The 25,782-nt window shown below is 44.0% G+C and overlaps 1 protein-coding gene across 17 annotated transcripts in view; it reads right to left on the reverse strand.

Annotated features, from left to right (window-relative positions):
• LOC138751792 (sickle tail protein homolog) overlaps positions 1-25,782 on the reverse strand; it is a 689,307-nt gene that overhangs the window by 23,754 nt on the left and 639,771 nt on the right. For all 17 annotated transcript variants that reach the window (XM_069914590.1, XM_069914602.1, XM_069914587.1 and 14 more), the window contains 5 exons: positions 8,581-8,711; positions 6,307-6,454; positions 4,529-5,072; positions 4,221-4,401; positions 3,730-3,887 (listed from right to left, as the gene is read on the reverse strand). In XM_069914590.1, coding sequence (XP_069770691.1) covers positions 3,730-3,887; positions 4,221-4,401; positions 4,529-5,072; positions 6,307-6,454; positions 8,581-8,711 — 1,162 coding nt within the window. The remainder of the gene's footprint in view (positions 1-3,729; positions 3,888-4,220; positions 4,402-4,528; positions 5,073-6,306; positions 6,455-8,580; positions 8,712-25,782) is intronic.

Below are 25,782 nucleotides of genomic sequence, written 5' to 3' on the forward strand. Positions count from 1 at the left end.
TGCATGGGGTTAGTAGTTTAATTGGCTGAAATTGGTGGTGCAGGATTGTGGACCAGAGGGCCTGTCTCTATAAATTAAACTTAAAAAGATGGAGAGCATTCAGCTCATCAAATCTATATTGGGTCTCAGATTAGTTCAACAATCCATTTCTCTGCAACCTATTCTCTTTCACATCCCTCTAACTCCACACTCACATTTCCACCTTCCACTTCACCTACATCTTTGGGATGTAGGAAGAAAGTGGAGCACGAAGGGGAAATGTGCACAGTCAAAGGGAGAAGGTCAAAACACATACAGCTACAGAGGTCAGCGCATTTCTGGTCTGATGAAGGGTGGGGATGCAGCATCAACTGCTACGCAGAGTTACCCATCACTTGCTGAAACAAGGCCATTGGCCAAATGATCATGAGAAGATTACATTTCCAACAACGATTCAAGGAAGTGATAATAACAGTAAAGCACAAGAACAGTCTCTTTGGCCCAAGTATGTGTTCAGGAAATGATGTCCAAGTCAAGCTAAAACTCCGCTACCTGCACATGCACATCCCTATGTCCCTTTCATTTTCATGTCTCCATTAAGAAGCCTTTTAAATGTTACTATTGTATCTGCTTCCACCAGTATGCCTGGCAGACACAAAGGTAATATTTAAAAGGCTTCTCAACAGAAACATGAAAATGAAGGGCACAGAGGGATAGGATGTCACTTCAGGAACCCATTATTCCTTCCCCACCCCTGCACTTTAAACACATGTACTCTAGTATGTGATGCTTTTACTCTAATTAAAAGATTCTGACCACCTACCCTAACATTCTATCAGATTATTGATAGGTAAAACCCCCAGTATCTGGTACCTATGGAGATTGGTAAATGTCTGATAAGTGAATTTGCTGGTTGTTTGAGATTGTATTTTGTGTGATTGGTGAACTGACCACTAGAGTGTGGCAATTTTAAACTTTCAGGTTTTTTAACTACTGGTATTTATATTGTAATATTTTTGCCAGTTGCTTGAATCCTGGATAATGTGATTTTGCATAAAGCCAGAAGATTATTATTAGGGCAATGGGAACCACTAACTATTTTAAATCTGCATAGGGGGCTTAAAAAAAAAAAATCAGTATGGCTATGCTGAATGCAAGATTACACATAAGCTGATTTGAAAAATTCTCAGGAATAAGTTTCCCATAGAACACTGCAGCTCAGAAACAGGTCCTCTTGGCCCTTCAAGCCTGTGCCAAAGCTTTTTTTTTTGCCTAGTCCCACTGATCTGCACCCAGTCCACAGCCCTCAATACCTCTCCCATCCATAATACTTCTTAAATGTTAAAAATGAGCTACATTCACCACCTCAGCTGGCACCACCTCAGCTGGCAGCATGTTTCACATTCCCACCAATTTGTGTATGACGAAGTTCCCCCTAAACTTTCCCCATTTCTTGTCCTCTGGTTTTTCCTACTCTCAATGGAAAAAGCCTGTTTACATTTATTCTGTCTAGACCCCTCATAATTTTAAATACCACTATCAAATCTTCTACACTCCTGGGAATAAAGTCCTAACCTGTTTAACCTTTCCCTGTAACTCAGTTCCTGAAGTCTAGGGAACATCTAGGCAATCTTCTCTGCACTTTTTCTATCTTATCGATAGCTTTCCTCTAGTTAGGAGACCAAAACACTCAAAATTTGGGATCACCAATGTCTTATACAACTTTATCAGAACATCCCAACTCCTATACTCATTCTTTGATTTATGAAGGCCAATATGCCAAAAGTTCTCTTTACAACCCTATCCACCTTTAATGCCACTTTCAGGGAATTATGTATCTGTATTCCCAGGTCCCTCTTTTGTACCACAGTTGTCAGTGCCCTGCCAATCACCATGTATGTCCTTTCTTGGTTTGTCATTCCAAATGCAACATCTCACACTTGTCTGCATTAAATTCCATCTGCTATTTTTCAGCCCATTTTTCTAGCTGGTCCAGATCCCTCTGTAAGCTTTGAAAACATTTGTTGCTGTCCACATCGCCTTCCATCTTAGTGTCACCTGCAAACTTGCTGATCCAATTTACCACATTATCATCCAGATCATAGATTATAAATAACAAACAACAATAGTCCCAGCACTGATCCCTGAGGCACTCCACTAGTCACAGGTCTCCAATCTGAGAAGTTATCTTCCACCACAAGACTCTGGCTTCTCATGTCCACCCATTGCCGAATTAGTTCACTACTTCACCATGAATGTCTAGCTTTTGAACCTTCCTGACTAGCCTTGTCAAAATGTGTTCCACATCCTCCTTGAAAAACTCTACAAGATTGGTTAAACATGACCTACCATGCACAAAGCCATGTTGATTACCCCTAATCAGTTTCTGATTATTCATATAATTGCATATCTAATCTGTTAGAATGCCTTCCAATAATTTACCTACTACTGACGTCAGGCACACCAGCCTATAATTTCCAGGGTTATTTTTGGAGCTTTTTTTAAACAACAGAACAATGTGAGCTACCTTCCAATCCTCCGGCACCACACCCGTGGCTAAGGACAGTTTAAATATTTCTGCCAGAGCCTCTGCAATTTCTACACTAGCCTAACCTCAAGGTCTGAGAGAATATCTTGTCAGGCCCTGGGGATCTATCCACCTTTATTTGGTTTAAAACAAGCACTTCCTCCTCTTTAATCTGTATAGCTTCCATGACCTCTCTTTCCCAAAGTGCAATAAACAATTTTTGTTTCTCAAAAAGATGAAGGAGCTTGAATTTAAAGTTTCAACTTTATTGACATTTTTCTTGAACTGGTCGACCATGACTGAAACTGTCATTGATGGGATAATTGTCTTGAATGCATCACTTGCAAGAATGCAAGTAACACAATCTCTGAAACCATGCCTCCTTAAGACAGCTGTTTCGGAGACTCCCAGAATCAACAATTTGTTTGTCAAATGTTGACAGATAAAATGATTGCCACATTAATAAGGTAATTTATTGAAAGAGGGCACAGATACTTCCTCATGCTATCTGGGAAAGCCAGGGTGTGCCTTTATACCCATTTTATTCTACATCAGGAGCTCTCAAACTCAAATGCAAAAACAAAGCGTTGCCTGAAACAGCAAAACTCAGAATTTGTTGTTCTCTCTTTTGAGATTTGTAATGTTAACTCTGTTTCTCCATATACAGATGTTGTGTGACTCAGTAAGTGTGGGCAGAAGGTTCGGTTTCTGTTCAAGCAAGGAGATTCTTTCGTGCAGTCATGAACAAACCTTGAGAATGATGGCATGTGCAAATCCCAAGGGTGCAAGGCCCAACTAAAGGCAGAAATGAAACATGGAACATTACAGCAGCATACAGACCTTTCAGCCCACAATGTTGTGCTGACCTTTGCATGTCCTTCAACATGGGCTTTTGCCAGATTGAAGACATGTAGCTCACATGCATTATTGCACAATCAACAAAATACTGAAAATTTTGGTGAAATATAAAGAAATAGTGGTGGCCATTCCAAAGAAGGGCATGGTGGTCATAGGTTACCATATATACCCATATACAGAGTGTTTGCATTTGTTGTTTTTGTAATACTGTTTCAATGGTACTGCAAATATATGATAGCCTATGGCCACCCTAAAAACATCTGCAAGAAATAAGATTACTTGTGTAGATTCTCCGGCTCGCTGCACTTGCAATATGTAATAATTATAATAATGCAATGCTCTACTGTCCAGAAGCAAACACCTACCCCAGCAGGACTGCTTTCTTTCTTGGCAGTAAATAGAACATCTCCAGATCTTGCTGCAGTCAAACCAGAACCAGGTGGATATGATCTACGTGGAGGGGGTGGTGGTGGGGGAGATTTCATTGGCTTCTCATTTCCAGCTTCAAATAATGGTCCTTCCTCTGCAAGAAACCATGCAACATGAGTCACTCTGCCACACTCAAGACACTTGCTCATTGATAATGGAGCAGAATGTTGGATAGGGAAGGCAAAACCACAGGTCATCTCCGGCCAGTCAAAGAAACAAGTGAAAAATATAACCTTGTTCTTCTGCCCCTTAAGTCAGGTTGCTTGCTGCACATTGAGCGCCTTATTGGGGCTTAATATCAACCAAAGCTCCACTCAAACCTACTACTGCTGTAGCTGAAAGACATTAAGGTTGGACTTCAAAATGTGGGTGACATTGCCCCTTCATTCCCTCACCCCAACGGTTCTCCCTGCATAAGGTTACATACCTAACTGCTTGCTTCCATCCACTTCTTCTGACTTTGCTGTTGGCTTCTGTTCAGGTTCTACCTCCAGGCTAGGAATTCCCTTCATCATGTTTGCCTGTGCCTCCACCAGAAGTCGCTCAAACTCCTTCTCATCGTACTGATTCAAGTTCTGCCTCTTTTCCTCCCACTCTTTCTCCGCTGCCTGAAATCAAAAATAAAATATATCAACTTTAAATGTCGTCGACCACAGCCGCAGATAGCCAGGCACACACTTTACACTTTCAGGGAGATCACCAATCAAATTAATCTCATAAATGCAAAAGGAGTACCTCGATGGTCATTTTTCGATGAATGCCTTTTTTGGTACTTGTTGCTGCATGAATTTCATCAAAGAAGAGGTTCTGACCAGCAGGGGGATGCGCACTTGAAGGGGGATTCTGAAACTGCTGAATTGCAACACTTTGGATCTGGGATACTCCATCCACGGACTCCTGAGATCCTTTGACTACAGCTGGGGTGATTTGAAGCTTTGGCTGAACACTGGATAATGTATTCTGTGGCTGTTTGGGCATGACCAGAGGACTTTGGGTTCGGTGAACCAGTGCCGAGGAGTGATGGGATTGGTGAATTAAGACAGGAGAGCTTTGAACATGATGGACCACCAAATGTGACTCTGATTTCACCAGTGAATTCTGAGCCTCAGTGTGCGTGCCTGAGGTGCTCAGAGGGAGTACAGAGTTTACGGGCTCCTGAACTCGCAACGAAGAATCTTTGGAAACTTCAGTCTCAGTAGCTGTGACAGTGGTTTCTGTGTTGCTTGTCTGTGATGGGTGAGGGCACTCTGCTCCTCTCAAAAGGTCTTCAGTTACATGCCTGTGCAGAAAAAGGAATGAAGCATTTGAAGGATTTGATCTGGTGAATTTTTGGCAAAACATATTTGTGGAATAGTTCATCAAAAAATGGAAGGAGAGTTACTTTATCATTCACATTTATAAACAGCAATCTTAGAAGCAAAATCCACAAAAGTAATCAGACACACACAAAGATGAATTAGCTATCATACTACTATACTACAAGGTGAGGAAGCCCAAGCTTATTTTTTGTCTTGATGCACAAGTACCTTAACAAGGCAATAATATTCAGCAAACAATGGAATATTTTAGGATTACAGAGATAGAGCTACAAAATACCCAGACTATTTCATGCCGGGTGAAGTCGACATATTCCTGCACAGACAAGGCATAAGGTGCCTCTGTCTATTTAGAACTACTGTCTCGTCCAGTGGTTCTCAACTGTTTTCTTTCCACTCACATACCATTTTAAGTATTCCCCATGCAAATCTTCAATCAATTTGCCTGTATTGATAATCAAGCCCTTTAACTCGTATATCTATGAAGGTTGCAGAACCCATGATAATGTAACCAGCGTGTTTGAATAGCAAGACCATGAGGTAATTTGTGGTGCAAATGTTTGAGAGTAATATGTCTGCTCAAGTTGCCATTCTGATCCTTTGATCCCATTGTGCCCAGCCTGAAACCCTACCACCAGTGCTTGCTAAACTTGATCAGTGGATGAGGTTCTCCTCAGTACTGATCCTTAACTGCATTCCAAGTCAACAGTCGAAACAGACACTGTGTAGAAGACATGAAAGCCAATCAAACCTCTAGTTATGACATTTTTCCGAAATGAAATTTCCAAAGTAGAATTCAAAGGTTGCAAGAAGTTCAGAACATGACAACCAACGCTATACCATTGAGCATGAAGAAGATGGGAACATTTAAGATGAATGATTTGTGAGTTAAGCAGAATTCTCACAACCTAGGTTGAAAGGAAAACATAAAAGCTAGATTGGGGGAAGGAGATGTTAGAAAGAAAAATTTAATGGATTTTGAAGATATTTGAAATATTAATAAATGCAAAACCTCTAATTTTTCTTTCCAACAGAAATATATGGTCATCGAAATATACCTCTCATGTTAGCCAAATCTTTTTTAATCTGAAGGTGTCTCAGTTAAATTAATAAGATTTCTCAAACTAAAACAAAAGCCAGTTGTAAAACAGCAAAGTTAATCTGATTTACAATTCACACGAACACATTGGATGTTACCTCCTTAAGCTTGTGAGGACCTCAGTCATACTCTTGACTCTCTTTAGTAGACTCTCCAACTTGTGGGGCTCTTCCTTCAAAAACTTAACAGCCTCCACCTCCACACGCAGAACTGCCCGCATCTTATTCTGCAAGGCGGGAAACTCAACTGGAAATGGAACAAAAAGTAAAGCATGAGACTTCGGCAACTCACTGTTCATACCTACATCTGGTTGGCACAAATAGTGTCGAGGTAACGGCAATAGTGACTCAGGTTCGAATCTGGCACTGATTGTAAGGAGTTTGTACGTTCCTCCTGGTTTCCTTCTGATGCTCAGATTTCCTCCCACCCTCCCAAAACGCTCAGGGTTTGTAGGCTACTTGGTGGATTTGGGCAGTGTGGGTGCGTGGGCTGAAAGGGCCAGTTGTACCATGCTGTATTTCCAAATATAAATTTAAAAATATATAGTTAAAATCTCATCCAAGGAGACTGAATTAATAATTCTTAATTTTTGCAGATTTTCAATTACTTCTCCTTCAAAGGGTACCTTATCCAATACCTGCAGAATCAATCTCGTGAGAGCTGGAAATAAAATTTAATGAGATGACAGCTTTCAACAATGAACTGCAGTATCGAGGTCATCCTCCATTTTCTTTGCAAATATACCATTTATGTAACTGCACAGCAGTTAAACGCAACTGATGAAAATTCAACTGAAACACGAAGGTTTGCAAACACTGTGATTGTTGTTTAAAAAACCAAAAATGCAGGAGAATTGTAGCATCCACAGGAGGTAAAGATGAATGGCCAACGCTTCAAGCCTGAGCCATTCATAAAGACATGAGCAAAAAAGCAAATGGGCTGCTAAATAAAAGGGCTGGGGGAGAAGGGAAGAAAACACAGGGAGAGGAACAGAGGCCAACAGACAAAAGGTGATCATTGGACAGGAGAGGAAAGGTGAGAATTGATTGGGGGAGGGGTTGGCTCTGTGAATGCAAAGCTGTAGGAAAGGAGACAGAGAAAGGGAAAGATGGAGAGATAGAGCTAGGGGAAAGGAGAAATAGGGATGGGGAGAGGAGAGATGAGGTGGGGGGTTGGAAACTGACAGAAACAGGAGGTCCATGTAAATGCCATCTGATTGGAGGGTTCCCAGAAGGAATATTGTTCCTCTATGTGCGGGGAGGGTTTCAGTCTGGCAGTGCGTGAGACCACGGACAGATATGTTGGCATGGGAATGGGGCAGACAATGGAGGTAAAAACACAAAATGCTGGAGAAACTCAGCAGGTCAAACAGTGTCCTTTACGTAGCAAGGGCAGAGATACATAAAAGGTGTTTCGGGCTTGAGCTCAAAGTAAGCAGGCGATTGGAATGGGTTGTCACTGGGAGATCCCTGCCATTGCAGTGGACAAAGCGAAGGTTCTCAACAAATCGATCTCCCTGTTTGCTTCCAGTCTCTCCAATGTAGAACAGACCACAACAGGAGGACCAGATGCAATACCTTGGAAGGACTGCTTGGGGCCCCGATGGAGTAGACAAGGGTGCAAATGTATTTCTTGTGTCCACAACTTCAAATTCAAAACAGCTTCCAGCGTTATCCAGCACAAACATCAGGTGGCAACACAAGCAAGGCCTCGACAGTGGGGCACATCAGGGGAAGAAATGAGAAAGCCAGATGGCATTGGCTTAGCATTTACCATGCTTTGAGAGTAAACAAGTCAATGTGCAGATGCTGGGGTTGAGGGCAATGCACAAATGTGCTGGAGAAACTCAGCAGGTCACGCAGTATCCGTAGGAAGCAAAGGGTCACCAATGTTCTGAGCCTGGGAACTCTGTTAGATATAAGCAAAAACAAGCAGGCACCTGAAGAAAAAAAGTGGGGGGGAGGAGGAGAGGAGGCTTAAAAGTCAAAGGTGGATACAGCTGGGAGGGTAGAAGAGAGGACAGCTGAGAAATGATGGGGAGAGGAAAGAGAGTAGCTCTCTGATAGAAGGGAAGAAGGGGGTGGGATGCTGGAACAAAGGAGACGGATAGATAGGGTGAGGGGATTACCAGAACCTGGAGAAGTCAATGTTAATGATTGGAGAGTGCCCAGATAGAATATAACCACTGAAATAAAATGAAGGCTCATTTTACACTCAGAATTTGACCAGTGGGTCAGTAGCTAATTTACATCAGTAATTTTATTTGTTGCGACAGGGAAGGCTCAGCTCCTGTGATGAGGAAGTGCCAGATCATATTGAGCCAATTATGTTAACACATAAAGTTAAAAAATGGTCAGAATAAATAGCTTTACCTTTCAAACCTGCCAGCGATTCACCCACATGGCGCAGGGCCACTGCGCCCTCTTCCACGTCCTTCAAGGTGATGGATTGCTGAGCAGAGGAGGCATCTTTACTCAGACCATCTATGGATTTCTCCAACCCACTGCAGATCAAAATAATTTAATTAGAACAGTATACTCCTTCAACTTTTGAGAACAAGACACAACATTGCATTCTTCAACTCCCAGCTAAACCCCTCTGACCTTTCTCATTGGCTCACTGCCACATGGGTAATCCTGACACTCACCCTCTCATCCTCCTGCATCTGAGATTCATCACCCGTATACTGACACTTAACACACTATTACACCTGCGGACTATTACACCAGAGTGTCACATTGCTTACATCATCAGCAGAGGCCAACACCGCTTCCAACAAAGGTAAGTATGCAACCGTGACAGCCTCTGAGCCATACAAGGAGGCAACTGATTGGATCTGTCCTACTACATAATGGTCCAGAGGAATGACAGTTCAGCCCGGCCTCATTGGCAAGGGTGCGATTGGCCCTCTGACTCTGGCTCCAATGCAGAACGTGGACCGTAAACTTAAGCCAGCTTCAACCTGTCGATGTAAACTGTATCAGTATTTCCATTCCTGTCGATCTCAAAGGTCTTCGGATGGCGTGGAAAGGACCATTGTAAACAGGCTGAAGTGGTTTGAGAACAGCATCATGCTGTAGGAACACGAGGACAGTGTTGTAAATCATTTGGCACATAGATTGCAGGTGATGCCTGCTGCATAGGAGTGGGTTGGAGTAATCTCATGCTTTCCTGAAGATGATCGGATGGATCATAGAGTGTTGTGCTTGGACTCAGATTCACAAACTTGCCAGGCAAGGTTAATTTAGTGCCACATACTAGCTCTACCACTGAACATCTAAAATCTGCCTTAACAGCAGTACGCACTCCAAGGAAAACCATGGGTAAAGATTCACTCCACATCACCACCTATTGTTAAAGCTGCCTTCAATTGTCAATGGCACAATACGGGTAGTGCCCAGAAGATCAGTGAGAGCTCGGAACGATGCCAACTTGAACTGAGACCCTCGATCCATCCGAAAGATGGAGTCCAATGATCCACAAAAGCCTTAGCTAAATTAAAGAGATGTCAGTGATAGGAACAGCCTCCTTCCACCTGGCAGTCAATCTTAACATGTGAGCAGATAAGTATATCCCTGAGATGGCTCAACACACCTGCGCATGCACGTTATTATCCCCTCGTGTCACATCATTTATGTAATCAGCAGCTGCAGGCACCATTCCTGAAGGGAAGTACGCAACCACAACATGTGTCTAGGACCAGAGTGCTTAAGTTACAAGGAGAAACTGGATTAACTGGGTCTTTTTTTTCCCTGAGTTGGGAGGAAAGTATGGGCCTTTAGTCCCACGATGTTGTGTCAACCTATATAAACCTAAACAAACTAAACCTTCCTTTTCTCACACATAAAACCCTCTATTTTTCTTGCATCCATGTGCTTGTCTAAGAGTAATTTAAATGTTCCTGTCATACTTGCCTCCATCACCATCCTAGCAATGCATTCCAGGCATCCACTACTCTCTGTGTCAAATACCACACTTACCCTTAACATCTCCCCTCACCTTGTACAGATGTCCTTTGGTGTTTGCTACTCTCGTTCTGGGGAAAAGGTGCTGGGTCTCCACCATATATATGCATCTCATAAACTTGTAAACCTCTATTAAGTCACCTCTCATCCTTCTTCACTCCAAAGAGAAAATCCCAAGCTCTGCTAACCTTGCCTCACAAGGCATGTTCTCCAATCCACCCAATATCCTGGCGAATCTCCTCTGTGCCCTCTCCATAGCTGCAACATCCTTCCTGTTTTGAGGAGACCAGAACTAAACATAATATTCCAAGTGTGGTCTAACCAGAGTTTTATGCAGCTGAAATATTACCTTATGGCTCTTGAACTCAATTCCCTCGACTATGAAGACCAGCAAACCATAAGCATTCTTAACTACTCTATCAACCTGGATGGAAACCTTGAGAGAGCGATGGATTTGGACCCCATTGTCCCTCTGTACTTCCATGGCTAAGATCCTTCCATGGATCATGTACTCTGCTTTCAAATTCAACTTTCCAAAATGCATCATTTTACACTTATCCTGATTGATCGCCATCTGCCACTTTTCTGCCCATCTCTACAATCCTGTTTATATCCGATTGTAACCTACAACAACCTTCTACACTATCCACAACACCTCCAACCTTTGAGTCATCTGCAAACTTAGTGACCCATCCCACTAGTTCTTCATCCATTTTATAAAAATCACAAAGAGCAGAACATCCAGAGCAGAGCTCCCTGCGGAACCTCTACGAGGAGTCACTGAACTCCAGGCAGAATACGTTCCGTCTACTACTACCCTCTGCTTTCTACGGCAAGCCAATTCTGAATCCACACAGCCAAGGTTCCATGGATCCCTTGCCTCATGACCTTCTGCCTTACTAAAATCCATAAACATCACATCTACAGTCCTACCTTCATCAATTTCTTTTATCACAGTATTTTCCCCCAGAGAAGTCTAAAGATGGAGGGCACGGTTTTAGGTGAGAGGGGAAAGATTTATAGGAGACTTGAGGGGCAACAGAGGGTTGTGAATATATAAAATAAGCTGCCTGCAGATATGGGAGAGGCACGTACAATTATAATGTTCAAAGGGCATTTTGACAGGTTAATGGATAGGAAAGTTTTCAAATACAAAAGCAAAATCAGATTAGATCCGGTAGGCAACTCGGCCGGCACGTTTCCATGCTTGTCAAACTTTATAATAACCCACATATCACCACATAGCTCCATTGCTCACCTCAAAGTACGAGCAGAATTCTGATGCTAATTTAACCAAGCTAACTTATTTAATGGGAGTAGTGAAAGGTCGGTCAAATATGACTATTGGCAGTGTGGAGGATCAAAGGGCTCTTGGGGTCTGAGTCCATAGGATGCTCAAAGCAGCTGCAGAAGTTGACTCTGTGATTAAGAAAGCATGTGGTGTATTGGCCTTCATTAATCGCGGAATTTAATTTAGGAGTCGAGAGGTAATGACCCTGGTCAGATCCCACTTCGCGTACTGTGCTCAGTTCTGGTCATCTCACTGCTGGAAGGAAGTGGAAGCCATAGAAATTGTGCAGTGGAGATTTACGAGGACGTTGCTTAGTTTAGGGAGCATGCCTTATGACAACAGGTTGAGTGAACTTGACCTTTTCTCCTTGGAGCGGTGGAGGATGAGAGGTGACCTGATAGAGGTGTACAAGATGATGAGAGGCATTGATTGTGTAGATAGTCAGAGGCTTTTTCACAGGGTTGAAATGGTTGCCACAAGAGGACATGGGTTTAAGGTGCTGGGGGGGGGGGGGGGGGTAAGTACAGAGGAGATGTCAGGGGTAAGCTTTTTTAAAAAAATTTTATTTATCAATTTTTTTTATTTTATGCAGAGAGAGGTGAATGCATGTCAAGGCCTGCCTGCAACTGTAGTGGAGGCAGATACGTTAGGGTCCTTTAACAGACTTTTGGTTAGGTACATGGAGGTTAGAAAAATAGAAGACTATGGGAAAGCCTAGAAATTTCTATGGTAAGGACATGTTTGGCACAACTTTGTGGACCAAAGGGCCTGTATTATATGCTGTCAGCTTTCTGTTTCTATGTTAGAGTTAATGTTCCTAACGCTAGAGGGCAGCACATGCTCAGAAACAAATCCAAACTCTGTTCCAAATTTTCCAGACAAGCTCATGCCACACCTGCTCACAGATGAATGGGAGCAATAGTCGAACATAGCAAAATTGTTTAATGTTGAAAAACTAAGTATTTACTCATTATTTCTCAGTCCCACAAATGGTAGTACTGGAACAAGAGCATCAATAAACAACTCGTTGTTTCATACTTTAATGTCCCAAGTAATGGAACAAGTAGTGATATTGAAACATTCAAGTAGATATTAATGTAGATGATGAACAGCTTGGATGATTTTTAAGCAAATTCTAAGTGGAGGAAAGAGTTGGAGAGGTCAGTGGGACAAGAAGGGGGGGGATTTGTTCCGGCATGGACTAGTAGGGCCAAACTGGCCTGTTCTGTGCTGTATATGGTTATATGGTTACAAGCTAGAGGTAGACTGAGACTGCAGATATCTGTGAGTTGCAGGTCCAGCAGAGATTGTGGGCACACAGAAGCATTTGTAAACAAGGTCAAGACTGTAAAAAACTGAGGCAAGGCACAAGCAGGATCCAGTGAAGGACAATCAGCCTACAGGTTTAAGTTCAATTCTGCAGTATCTATAGCTTTTATGTTGGTAGTCAGTAGTGGCAAATGAGTGACCAGTTGCTTAAGAGAAGCTCATTTTTCTCCAGCAGTCGGTGCATTTACTTGTCACCTTTTAACAAAGTATCATACTGTGAGTTTTCCTGTTACATTTACAGAATTGATTTCTTCCATGGAAAAAAATGTTCAGTTTGTAAGAGTACTTTCCCCCCACATAAATCTGCCACCAGCTTTCGTGTCAGTTAAACGTAATTAAAATTCTCCTGAGTGAAGAAACACTTGGAGCAAGGTTACTATTTGTTTCATGTAGGACACACCTGTTTTTGCAGCAAACTACAATGGGGATGTTTGGAATGGAAAAGCACTTTTGTTCTCTGCCTACACCGAGGTTATATCTCTTCTTGTAAAACAATATCTAAGTTTCCTCAAAATGTCATTTTATGCAGTGATACAGGGAAAAGACATGGGCATCCTTTATTGTTGAGTGAGCATAGCCAGAGAGAAGCTGTCATTAACAGTGAGTAGACCGTGCTTCATCTCTGACCTTGACAAAGTCTGTTAATTTACACCAGGGAGAGGAGAGAGAGTGAGGATTAACAAGCTGAGAGAGAGGGAGAGAGGGAGAGAACGATGAAGAAGAGAGAAGCTGTCATTAACAGTGAGTAGACCGTGCTTCATCTCTGACCTTGACAAAGTCTGTTAATTTACACCAGGGAGAGGAGAGAGAGTGAGGATTAACAAGCTGAGAGAGAGGGAGAGAGGGAGAGAACGATGAAGAAGATAGAAGCTGTCATTAACAGTGAGTAGACTGTGCTTCATCTCTGACCTTGACAAAGTCTGCTAATTTACACCAGGGAGAGGAGAGAGAGTGAGGATTAATAAGCTGAGAGAGAGGGAGAGAACGATGAAGAAGAGAGAAGCTGTCATTAACAGTGAGTAGACCGTGCTTCATCCCTGACCTTGACAAAGTCTGCTAATTTACACCAGGGAGAGGAGAGAGAGTGAGGATTAACAAGCTGAGAGAGAGGGAGAGAACGATGAAGAGGCGGTCAAGGTCAACTTGTCATCTGATTGCACAAGTACAACCCAACAAAACAGCGTTCACCAGTCCTTGGTGCAAAACACACAGACATACAACCAGGAAGAACACACACAGAGACAAACAATATATATGCAGGACAGGTATTCATACATACAAATCAATAAATATTGTTTTGTACAAATGAGAGTGTCAGATGGTGAGTGTGAGCAGTTCCTTTGGTCGTTCAGCAGTCTCACTGCCCATTGGAAAAGGCTGTTCCTCAGCCTGGTGGTACTGGCTCTGATATCCCTGTATCTTGTTCCCAACAGGAGCAGCTTAAAGATGCTATGTGCAGAGTGGAACGGGTCCTCAATGATTTTGCACGCTCTTTTCAGACAATGATCCCAGTAGATCACGTCAATGGAGGGAAGGGAGACTCCAGTGATCCTCTCTACCACTCTTATTGACCTCTAATCTATTTCTCCGCAGCAACCATACCACGCTGTGATGCAGCCAGTCAGAAAGCTCTCGATAGAGCTTCAGTCGAAAGTTGGCAGGATGGTGGCCGGTAGACTTCCCAGCTTCAGTCTTCTCAGGAAATGCAGTCGCTGTTGCACCTTCCTGACAAGTTAACAAATGTTGTGTGTTCATGGTAGGTGACTAGTTAAGTGAATGCTGAAGAATGTGGGATTTTCCCATTCTTCCCATGTCCCAAAGGAGTTCAGGCTGATCCTGTAAATCTCCCCCAGTCTAGGTAAGCAGTAGAACCTGGAGGAAGTTAATGGGAATGTGGGGAGAATAGGTTTCCCTGAACATTAGTGGGAGAAGAGGATTGCTCAATGAGCCAAAATTTCTTCTGTGTCATCAGGAAATGTGGTATGTGCAACCAGAAAAATACTGTGAATGCTTAAAAGCCAAATAAGATCAGAAATGCTACAGTCAGAAATCTCGAATCAGTTTTTATCTATCTTTCCAGATACTAACTGTTCTCCTCCAGATTGGTAACATTTCTATATTGCTTTAAAACAGTGGTTTTCATACTGACCCCCTAAACTCACATACCACCTTAAGCAATCCCTATGCCATAGGTACTCTGTGACCAGTAAGGGATTGCTTAAGGTGGTATGTGAGTGGAAAGATAAAGGTTTGAAAACCACTGTTTTAATCATACTTAATTGACTCGTTAATGTGCACAGTTTCATAACTCCAAAGGAAATGGGCCAATGACAATTTTTCTCAAGCAAAATATTTCAGTAACAATTGGGTCTAGAGCAGTGGTTCTCAACCTTCCCTTACCACTCACATACCACCTTAGGCAATCATTTACTAATCACAGAGCACCGATGGCATAGGGATTGCTTAAGGTGGAATGTGAGTTTAGGGGGGACAGTTCAAAAACCACTGCAGTTTAAAGTGTGAAAGGAATGTCTCACACACACTGTGATACAGTTGTGTTAATGGCAGAAGCAGAATGCATTGGAGTCCATAGGGATAAGAACAGTCCCTTTAAGCCAAAATATCTTGCTATTTATCATTTTGTGTGCTTGGCTGGTTTGGACAGACAACAGGAACTGTTCAAACACACAGAGCACCAAATAGTTTGATTATGTAGCAGCATAAGGTAATTAAAAGCTAAACACAGAGGCCATTGCAAGGTTATTACTTAATCTACTCTCAAATCTGCAAAGAAGCCTTGATTACTTTGGGCAGGGAGGATGATACATTGATAGCAGAATAGTGGATTGAGCACTTTTCTATTTGTTGCAGCTGACAGAATAAGTAATTGTAAACTGCAAGAATTGTAGCCAAGATATTGCTTTGAAATTGACTCTCCTTTCTATGAAATTGGAGATTCTGATTGCATATTCTGGGGTACAAGATACCAATGAGTAAGGTGTCAAGGCAAGAAGAAAAGTAACATTCCACTTGTTTTGATATACTATTGAGTCTGGGAGCCCAGCCCTTGTATTCCTCATCAGGGCTCACTTGGCAAACATCTGGTTTCCTTGATTTCCTAATGTTTGCTCAGACAAAACTGTACAAAATCAACAGACCACAGGTGCTCCCCCTACTTACGATGGTTCAATTTCCAATTTTTCGTGGTTACGATGGTACAACAGCGTGACTGTCATTATTTACTTTCATCTAATATATTAAAGTAAGGTCATTGCAAGCATCATTGATTTTTCCCAGAAGCGATGATAATTACTCTAACATGAATTCTTTGTAGCCTCCTCTGTTAATCAGCTCCTTTAGGTGAATCAGAAAGCTTGCAAGGACATTATAGGGTCATGGGGAGAGAGCAGGGCACTTAAGGTGGTATGTGTAGTGAAGTGGGATTCACTGGAAAGGTGTTGTGCTGATGAATGGCCCTGCCTCATCTGCTCACTTATAACCCTGGTTTCCCACCTAAACCTAGAACCCTTCTGAAGACCACTGTGAGACCCTACCCTCAGTTATAAGCTAATAAAAGCGTTTGTTCTCTCTCCAGTCGAGAGAGGTTTTATTCACGCTACAGTATGTGAGTGAAAAATAAAGGCTGAGAACCATTGGTTTAATAATTTATTCCTTCGCATCACGAGGGAGCCACAGTGAGCAAGACAGGTGGCCCAAAATCCAGGTCCTGTAATCATCTATCAGCAGGGGTCTGCTGGGTCACATCCCCAGGGCCAACAATTTAGTCTCGGGCTTCAAGGTGCCTGGAATCAGCTTGGATATAGGGCCCAGTCCAATGTCTACCCAACCTTCATACAAAGGTGAACAGCAAACATAAGCGGCAATCTATATGGAGTGAGACACACAAATCTGCAGATGCTGTGGTTGTAGCAAAAGCAGCAAAGTACTGGAGGAACTATGGATGCTGCGTGACCTGCTGATTTCCTCGACCTCAGGACTACGCCAAGATTAGCAATGCTTCAAACATAACTCTCAGTTGGAACCGATCCATCTCCTGTGCAATTCATTGGAAAAGTATGAAAGTTTCCATGATAACGTGGGTAGCTCTGGTAGGAAAACACAAGACCACAAGATCATTTGATGAAAAGGGCCATTTAGCCCCTCTTAATTCATTCAGCTTACATCATCCATCCAGTGAAGAGCTGGGCAGGTAGAACTTTGGTGCTGGACATTGTATGACAAGAAACGTTTGTAAGTCACCTTTCATTAAGTTATAAAAAAAATGCTGGCCCTGCCGCAGTTTCTATAACGGCAGTGCTGGCGCTGGTGCAGATCGGCAAGGAGCAAGACACAGCGTTCCCCCCTCGGAGTCAAACTGCCCAGTCTGACTGCCAGCGGCTCTGTACAGGCTTTAAATGGCTGGTTAAAGGAGCTGACAGTGGTTTATTTTAAAACCTTGCGACCGTGGGGCCCAAGACGGTGGTGCCATGTTCGGCAGTGGCCTCGATGTGCAAACACTGGGGAAGCAGAGGACTGGCTTGGTCAAATGGGGAGATCAGCCGCCATTGAGAAGGAGCAGCAGAAGAGATGACCCGTGGGATGGTGACAACAATGGTTGATCAGTGAGAGGCTCTGAAGCTGAAGTACACACAGATGGCGGGCCATTGGTGACTCGAGGTGAAGAACCCATGCAGGCAGCGGGCGACTGCGATCAAGGGACTTGCACCAGGCTGTGGACTGATGAAGACTGGCTTGAGCCGGGCTGAAGGGGTACCAGGTATCGGAACCAAGATGAGAGAGGCCGCTGAGGGCTTCCTGATCATGTCAGAGCTCAGGTTGCCGATGGTTTGGACTGAAGGCAGAGTGGCTGCAAAGGCTGCGGGAGCACTGTTGGCGAATCCATGGACACTCAGTGACTCTGGTGGGGGTGGGGAGGGGGGGGTGGGGGAGGGGGTGAATTCTCTTTTGCTTTTCTTTCTCTGGCTGTAAGAGGTGCTGGTGAATCTTTGACTGCCTTATGGTAGACTGAAAGACTTTTTGTGCAATTTCACATCTTCTGTTTTATTACATGATAATAAAAATAATCTTGAACCTTCATGCAGCAATGGGAGATGCTTGCTCTTGGTCTGTCCATAGAAAGGTGGCCAAGGGAAGGGATTGATCATCTGGCCAGCTTACAGCAACCATTTGTAACTGTTACACTGGCCAGCAAAAAGACTGCAATGCAGATCTTTTTTGGTAGGAAAGGTCAGAAATGGGCTTCTCTCTACACGCTATCTAATTTTGTTGGGAGATACAGCGATGCCCAAATACACCCACATGACCAATATACCTAAGAATCTGTACGTCTCAAGGATCATGGCAGGAAACTGGAGCACTCAGAGGAAGCCCTTGCCACATGGGGAGAACGAACAAACCCCTTACAGACAGCAGAAGATTTAACACCAGGTGGCTGGTGCCCTAATATCAAAGCCGCCCATTTATTTGTTATATTTACATGAACTGTGTGCGAGCCTGATTCACATACGTCTTCACAAGGATCCTTTTCCGGTTGGGTTCTCATTAGCATCCTCCTTTTGAAAACATTTCGGCTCCAAGTCTCAGCAGTATCTAATTCAAACATTCTTAAGCCCCACATCCTACTCATCCCTTTGATTTGTAACCTTGGCTCCTGCCCAGGTTGACCAGTTCTGCTCGAATACTCAAAATGACAGGAATGTTTCTCCACTCAAGTAGGACACTTTGTCAGGGAAATGCTCCCATGCTGGAGACACTCAGATTTTTTTAAATTTTAGAGATAGGCCCTTCCAGCCCACAAGCCGGCGCTGCCCAATTGTGACCAATTAACCTACTGGCCCTATTTGCCTTTGGAATGTGGGAGGAAACCCACACAGACATGGGGAGAACATACAAACACTTGCAGTCAGTCCTGGATTTGAACTCAGGTTGTAATTAGTGTTGTGCTGAATACGACACAAACTGTGATGCGAGAATATGAAGCTAAACACAATCTGCTGGAGGAACTCAAGCAGATCAGGCAGCATCAGTGGGAGAAAAATGGTCAACATTTCACGCCAAAACTCTTCATTGAGAAACTATACCTTGGCTGCTCGCATAAACAGTAACAAATGCTGTTGTAAACTGGTCGTATGGTCCGTTGCCCATCCGTTTCATGGAGAGACCAAAAGACTTGATAAAGGGTTCCCACTCCAAATGTCAACCATTCTCTTTTTTTCTCCCCCACTGATGCTGGAGTGCTTCCAGAAGAGAATGTTTAGTACTCAAGTGTTGCTGTCCTCTCTCAAATAAATGTGTTTAATGACCAGGCCTGACCTTGGTCCGCTCATCCATATCTCAGTCAACTCACCTCCAACTAGTTTCCTCAGCCCTGACTCCCGTAGGGATCCTTCTATGGAAATACTCCCAGCTGCCAGCCACAGATGCAGCTCTGATAGGGGGACATAGAAGGGTTCCCTTCAAGGAAATACTCCAAACTTCCAGCAACAAATGCAATGCTGACAGGGGAACAGATAAGGGTTCCAAATGACTGATTTCTTCCCCGCCCCAGGGAAAAAACTGCAACATCAGAGAGATCATTGGAACAGATATAGCCATCATAGTTTTGTCCCAACTGCTGCATGCTGTAATTTCAAATGAATTATTCGAAGTTTTGAAAATATAAAAACCTAACAAATTTGCACTAATGCCTAATAACAAAAGGTCATTTTGCCCGTCAAATCCACGCCAGTTCAAGTCAAGTCAAGTTTATCGTCATCTGATTACACAAATACAATCTGACGTCATTGCGTTCTCCAGTCCTTGGTACAAAATACACCAAATATAAACACAATACACATGAAAGTCAAGTATTCATCTATACAAACAAATAAATAAGTAAAGTTTCAAGACTGTGAGCCTCGGGTGGTTAGTGTGAGCAGGTCCTTTGCTTGTTCAGCGTTCTCACTGCCCGTGGGAAGCTGTTCCTCAGTCTGGTGGTGCTGGCTCTGATACTCCTGGATCTTTTCCCCAATGATGCTGTGTGCAGGATGGAAGAGGTCCGCAATGATTTTGCATGCCCTCTTCAGACAATAATCCCAGTAGATTATGTCAATAGAGGGAAGGGAGACTCTAGTGATCACCTCTGTAACTCTTATGGATTGATCTCTGCAGCAACCGTACCAACAACAATCCCATTCTGCTCGTAATTTTCCCCGTAACTGACTCCCATCATCGATACCCAGATTCTCCCACTCACCAGGCCAATCAATCGAATAAACCATGAAACTTTGGGATGTCGAAGAAAGCCAGAACAATCAGAGGAAACTCCTGCAGTCACAGAAAGATCATGCAAACTACAAAGAAACAGTAGTCAGAATCAGTAGCTTTAGCGCCTTTGGCATCTTCTCGCATCCCAGTTCCGATACCTGGTACCACTGCAGCCAGTCTGCAGCCAGTCTGCAGCCAGTCTGCAGCCAGTCTGCAGCCAGTCTGCAGCCAGTCTGCAGCCAGTCTGCAGCCAGTCTGCAGCCAGTCTGCAGCCAGTCTGCAGCCAGTCTGCAGCCAGTCTGCAGCCAGTCTGCAGCCAGTCTGCAGCCAGTCTGCAGCCAGTCTGCAGCCAGTCTGCAGCCAGTCTGCAGCCAGTCTGCAGCCAGTCTGCAGCCAGTCTGCAGCCAGTCTGCAGCCAGTCTGCAGCCAGTCTGCAGCCAGTCTGCAGCCAGTCTGCAGCCAGTCTGCAGCCAGTCTGCAGCCAGTCTGCAGCCAGTCTGCAGCCAGTCTGCAGCCAGTCTGCAGCCAGTCTGCAGCCAGTCTGCAGCCAGTCTGCAGCCAGTCTGCAGCCAGTCTGCAGCCAGTCTGCAGCCAGTCTGCAGCCAGTCTGCAGCCAGTCTGCAGCCAGGCTGCAGCCAGTCTGCAGCCAGTCTGCAGCCAGTCTGCAGCCAGTCTGCAGCCAGTCTGCAGCCAGGCTGCAGCCAGTCTGCAGCCAGTCTGCAGCCAGTCTGCAGCCAGTCTGCAGCCAGTCTGCAGCCAGTCTGCAGCCAGTCTGCAGCCAGTCTGCAGCCAGGCTGCAGCCAGTCTGCAGCCAGTCTGCAGCCAGTCTGCAGCCAGTCTGCAGCCAGTCTGCAGCCAGGCTGCAGCCGTGCACAGTTGGTGTGAGTCCCTTGACTGCAGTCACCAGTATCCCATAACTTGTGTGGGTTCTTTGCCTCAAGTCACCAACAGCACCCTGCTTCAGAAACCCTCACTGGTCCACCACCCTGGTCACTGTCCCATGGGTTGTCTCCTCGGGTTCGTCTCTCAAATGGTGGGTGGTCTTCTTGTTTTCTGGTGCCCTGCACTGGTTCTCTGCTTTCCCGGAGTCTGCACCATGATGGGCGCAGACCCTCCGCAGTTGCAGTACTTTAAAATAAAACCACTGTTGGCTCCATTTAAAGGCTGTTTAAAACTGTATGGAGCTGACGGCAGTTGGGCTCCCTGCAGGTCCACACAAGCAGCAGCGCTGTCGTTACAGCAGCTCTGGCAGTGTCGCCATTTTCCAAGGATCTCATCACCACCTGGGGGTCTAAGTGCATGGTTCCATGAAAGTGGTGTCACAGGTAGATAAGGTGGTAAAGAAAGTGTATGGCATGCTTGGCCTCATCAGATGGGACACTGAGTACCAGAGTTGGAATGTCATGTTACAGCTGTACACGTCCATTGGTGAGTTACTGTGTGCCGGTCACCGTTCAATCGGAAGGATAGGCTTAAACAAGATTGGATGCAGAAATGATTCAAAAGGATGTCACGAGACCCAGCTATAAGAAGAGATTAATAAGCTGGGACTGTTAAACCTGCAAGGCTGACCTTATAGGAGGTATATAAAAGTAAGGATATAGGCATTGTCACAGTATTTTCCCTTGGGTAGGGAACTTTAAATGAGAGGTTTATGTCGAGAGGGGAAAGATTTAAAGGGAACCCGAGAGGCAGGTTTTACATGCAGAGGGGTAGTGGATATACAGCAAAGCTGCCAGAGGAAGATGTTTGGACATGTGGGTGGAGAGAAAAGTTTTAAAAGGATATGGGCCAAATCTCTGCACAAGAAACCAGCTCAGGAAAAAAAAATCCTGATGTGCATGGTCAAGTTGGTCTGAAGGGCCTGTTACCATGCTGCAAAACAAAGTCAGATGGTGGAGAAATGTAGAGTCCAGTGTAAGTTGAATGAGGTCAGACAGGGACCCAAGCTTAATTCATCACCGAATCAGCCATGTGAAACATTTCCGCTGCCCTCAGTGGTGCTATGGGTGAGGTTCTGTTCTTCATTATTTTTCAGTGGTATAACCTAGAATGTGTAAACGTGATGCTGGGTGAAGGGGTTTTTTGGCAGGAGTGTATTTAGTGACCCTGCCCATAGTCAGTCGATTGGCAGCAATCAGAGTCGCTGAGAGTGATTCAGGAGGGGATTAAAAAAAAGATTCTTTTGGAAGATAAATTGTGGGTGAAAGTCAATGTTGGGGGATGTGGTGGTCGAGAGAGTAAAAAGTGTCAAAATGGGATTGTCACTTTATGAGGACACTTCAACAAGGACTAAAAGCAGGTGTTACTGAAACTGGAAGATTTAATGGAGTGCAACATGCCATGTAATTACAGTTTTTCAGGTACACTGAATATCACAGGGGCAGACAAGCCAGGGCATCAGTGGAGGAGGAAAGACTAATGGTGTGATTTAAACTTAGTAGTTCACTTCAAAGAGAGATCGAACAAAATCCATTGGCAGCAAATGAAGTGCTTTGTGAAGCCTTCCAAACCTCCCACAAAAAGAAACCCTGCTCCTCCCTAAGCTCCTCCATGGGAGTCTGCTGTGACTACATCAACATGAATATTTTAGAAGTTCTGCCAAGATCCTGCCTCACCCACAACAAATAATTTTCACTGTTTTTGCAGCTGATCAATAACACGATTACAGTTTGGAATGAAGACTGTTTACACCTGCGGGCTCACAAAAAGACTAAGAGTGTCCTTCAGTTGAAAGGTCCTCCACCAAAAACATTAACTGTTTATTTTCTTGCGACCACTTGCATTCCGGAATGCTTACCACTATTGAGTGTTTCTACTTATAGGGCTAGCTGCAGGAAATCTAATGAACTCCTGATGTAACAATCCCATCCTCGGGCGACCGCAGGGGCAGGCCTCCACCTAAGCACCAGCGCTTCTGTCCAAATAACCCAATCTTTGCTTAAACCTCGAAGTTCAGTGCTGGTGCGACCACAAGCCACTGAAGGGCCCCTCTGCCCCTGTGCTGCACTGGCAGACTTGCAGTGGAGTCCAACCGGGGAACGTAAATTGGGAATGCTGCGCAATAAGGCTGCCCCAAGAGATCCTACTGAAATCAATGGGAAGACACAATTGCTGGGAGATTTATAAGCATATTTTTATTAATTCAAATTGTTCAATTATATATAATTGCTTTCAAGTGTGCTAGTGTTTTAGGTTTTCAATGCTATTCTTACTTTTAAGTACAATTCAATTATTCAAGGCAGACTTCATCAGCTGCCAAAACCATTCTGTGAGCCAAGTCAGCAACTTGCCCCACGAGACGCTCTGCTCGGCAGTACACTGCGCTGCATTTGGCCACGCGGGCTACGTGGAACGTGGCCCACCAGAGGAAGGGAACTCATGGACCATGCTCAAAGTGTGATCCAAAGATTGCCAGCTGATGATCTCAAGTTCAGTGGAATACCCGCCCCCTGTGGCTTTGCCACTGCTTGACAAATGACTTAGACAAATGGTCCATTTATTTGGGAGCTGGATGTAACTGGAAAAGCCATCAATTATTCCTATAGTTGTTTCATTCGTTAGCTATGATGTGTGAGCTGCATTCAGGAGATGGAATCCAAGGAAAGTATCTGGTCCATGTGGAGTACCCGGCTGAGTACTGAAAACCTGTCCTGACCAACTTGGTAATGTATTCATGGATATCTTCAACATCTCACTCTCCCGCAGGGCATGTACGTTATTGTTTCAAGCAGGCATGGTAACCTGCCTAAATGACTATGACTAGTTGCACGCACATCCACAGTGATGAAGTGTTTTGAAAGGCTGGCATTGAAGCACATCAGCTCCTGTCTGAGTGGCAATAATTCGCCTAATCTAGCAACAGGTCTATTGCACTGGCTCTACTCAAAGCCCTGCAACACTTGGATAGCAAAGATGCATACATCAAGAACCTGTTTATTGACCAGAATTTGGCATTCAACACCATCATTCCCTCAAAATTGATCAGCAAACTGCAAGACCTGGTACTTAACACTCCATTGTGTAATTTGATTCTGGATTTTCTCACCTCCAAAACACAATGAGTGAGGATAGGTAAGAACATCTTCACAATCTGCATCAGTACTGGAGCACCACAGGGCTGAGTTCTTAGCCCCCTGCTCTATACACCCTTGACTGTGTGGCTCAGTACAAAAACAACAACATCTACCAATTCGTTGATGATACCACGGCAGTGGGTTGTATAAAAAAGGGGTGATGAATCAGATAGGAGTGAGATTGAAAACTTGACTGAGTGGTTCACCAACAACAACCTCACACTCAATGTCACCAAAACCAAGGAGCTGTTTGTTTATTTCAGGAAACCAGAAGTGTACAATCCAGTGATCATTTGCGGATCAGAGGTGGAAAGGTTAAGTTCTTGGGAGTCACTATCTCAGAGGATCTTCCCTGGATCTATCACAGCAATGGATTGTTAAGAAAGCACGTCAGTGTCTCTAATTCCTCAGGAGTTTGTGAAGGTTTGGTATGACAGCAGAAACCCTGGCAAATTTCTACAGATATGTGATGAAAAGTGTGCTGACTGTTGCATCACAGTCTATTATGGGGACACCAATATGGGGAACCAGTCCTCATCAAGGGTTCAGTAGAGAGGGTCAAGAACTTCAAATTCCCAGGTGTCAACATCTCAGAGAATCTGTCCTGGAGCCTCCATGTTGATGCAATCACAAAGAAGGCTCTTAAACTGCTGTACTTTTTGATGTGCTTGAGGAGATTCGGTATGTCACCGAAGACTCTCGTAAACTTCAACCGGTGTACCATGGACAGTATTGTGGCAGGTTGCATCACTGTCTGGTATGGAGGCGCCAAATCTCAGGACAAGAAAAAAAACTCCAGAGGGTTGTTAACTCGGCCTCTGATATCATAGCCAACAGACTTCACTCCATCAAGGACTTCTACATGAAGCAGTCTCTTAAAAAAGCAGCCTCTATCCTCAAAGACCCCCATCACCCAGGCTATGCCCTTTTCACTCTGTTACCATCAGGGAAAAGGTACAGGAGCCTAAAGACAACCACTCAACAGCACAAGGACAGCTTCTTCCCCACTGCCATCAGATTCCTGAATAATCAATGAATCAAAGACACTGCCTTTATTGTTCTAAGATGATTTATAATATTAATGTTTGCTCTATGACGCTGGTGCAAAACATCGAATTTTGTGACTTTTTTATGACAAGAAATTCTGATACTGCATGTGATGACATGTATGTACGTTCTCTGACAATAAGCCTGAATTCTAATCTAATCTGTGAGGTCTCACCAGTGTCTTATATATATATTACATCCCAGCTCTTATAGTCCATCCCTCTTGAAATGAATGCCAGCATTGCATTTGCCTTCTTCACCACCAACTCAACATGCAAGTTTCCCTTCAGGGTATCCTGCACACAGACCTCCAGGTCCCTTTGCATCTGGGAATTTTCCATTTTCTCCCCATTTAATAAATAGTCTGCCTGTTTATTTCTTCTATCAAAGTGCATGACTGTATACTTTCTGCCATTTCTCTGCCCATTCTCCTAATCTGTCTAATCCTTCTGTATCTTCCCTGTTTCCTCAACACCAGCTGCTCCTCATCCTACCTTCATATAATCTGCAAATTTGGCCACAAAGTCATTCGTTCCAAATTATTGACACACAAAGTAAAAAAGAAGCCGCCCCAACACTGACCCCTGTGAAACACCACTA

This window comes from Narcine bancroftii, chromosome 1 (assembly GCF_036971445.1).
Source record: "Narcine bancroftii isolate sNarBan1 chromosome 1, sNarBan1.hap1, whole genome shotgun sequence".
NCBI lineage: Eukaryota > Metazoa > Chordata > Chondrichthyes > Torpediniformes > Narcinidae > Narcine > Narcine bancroftii.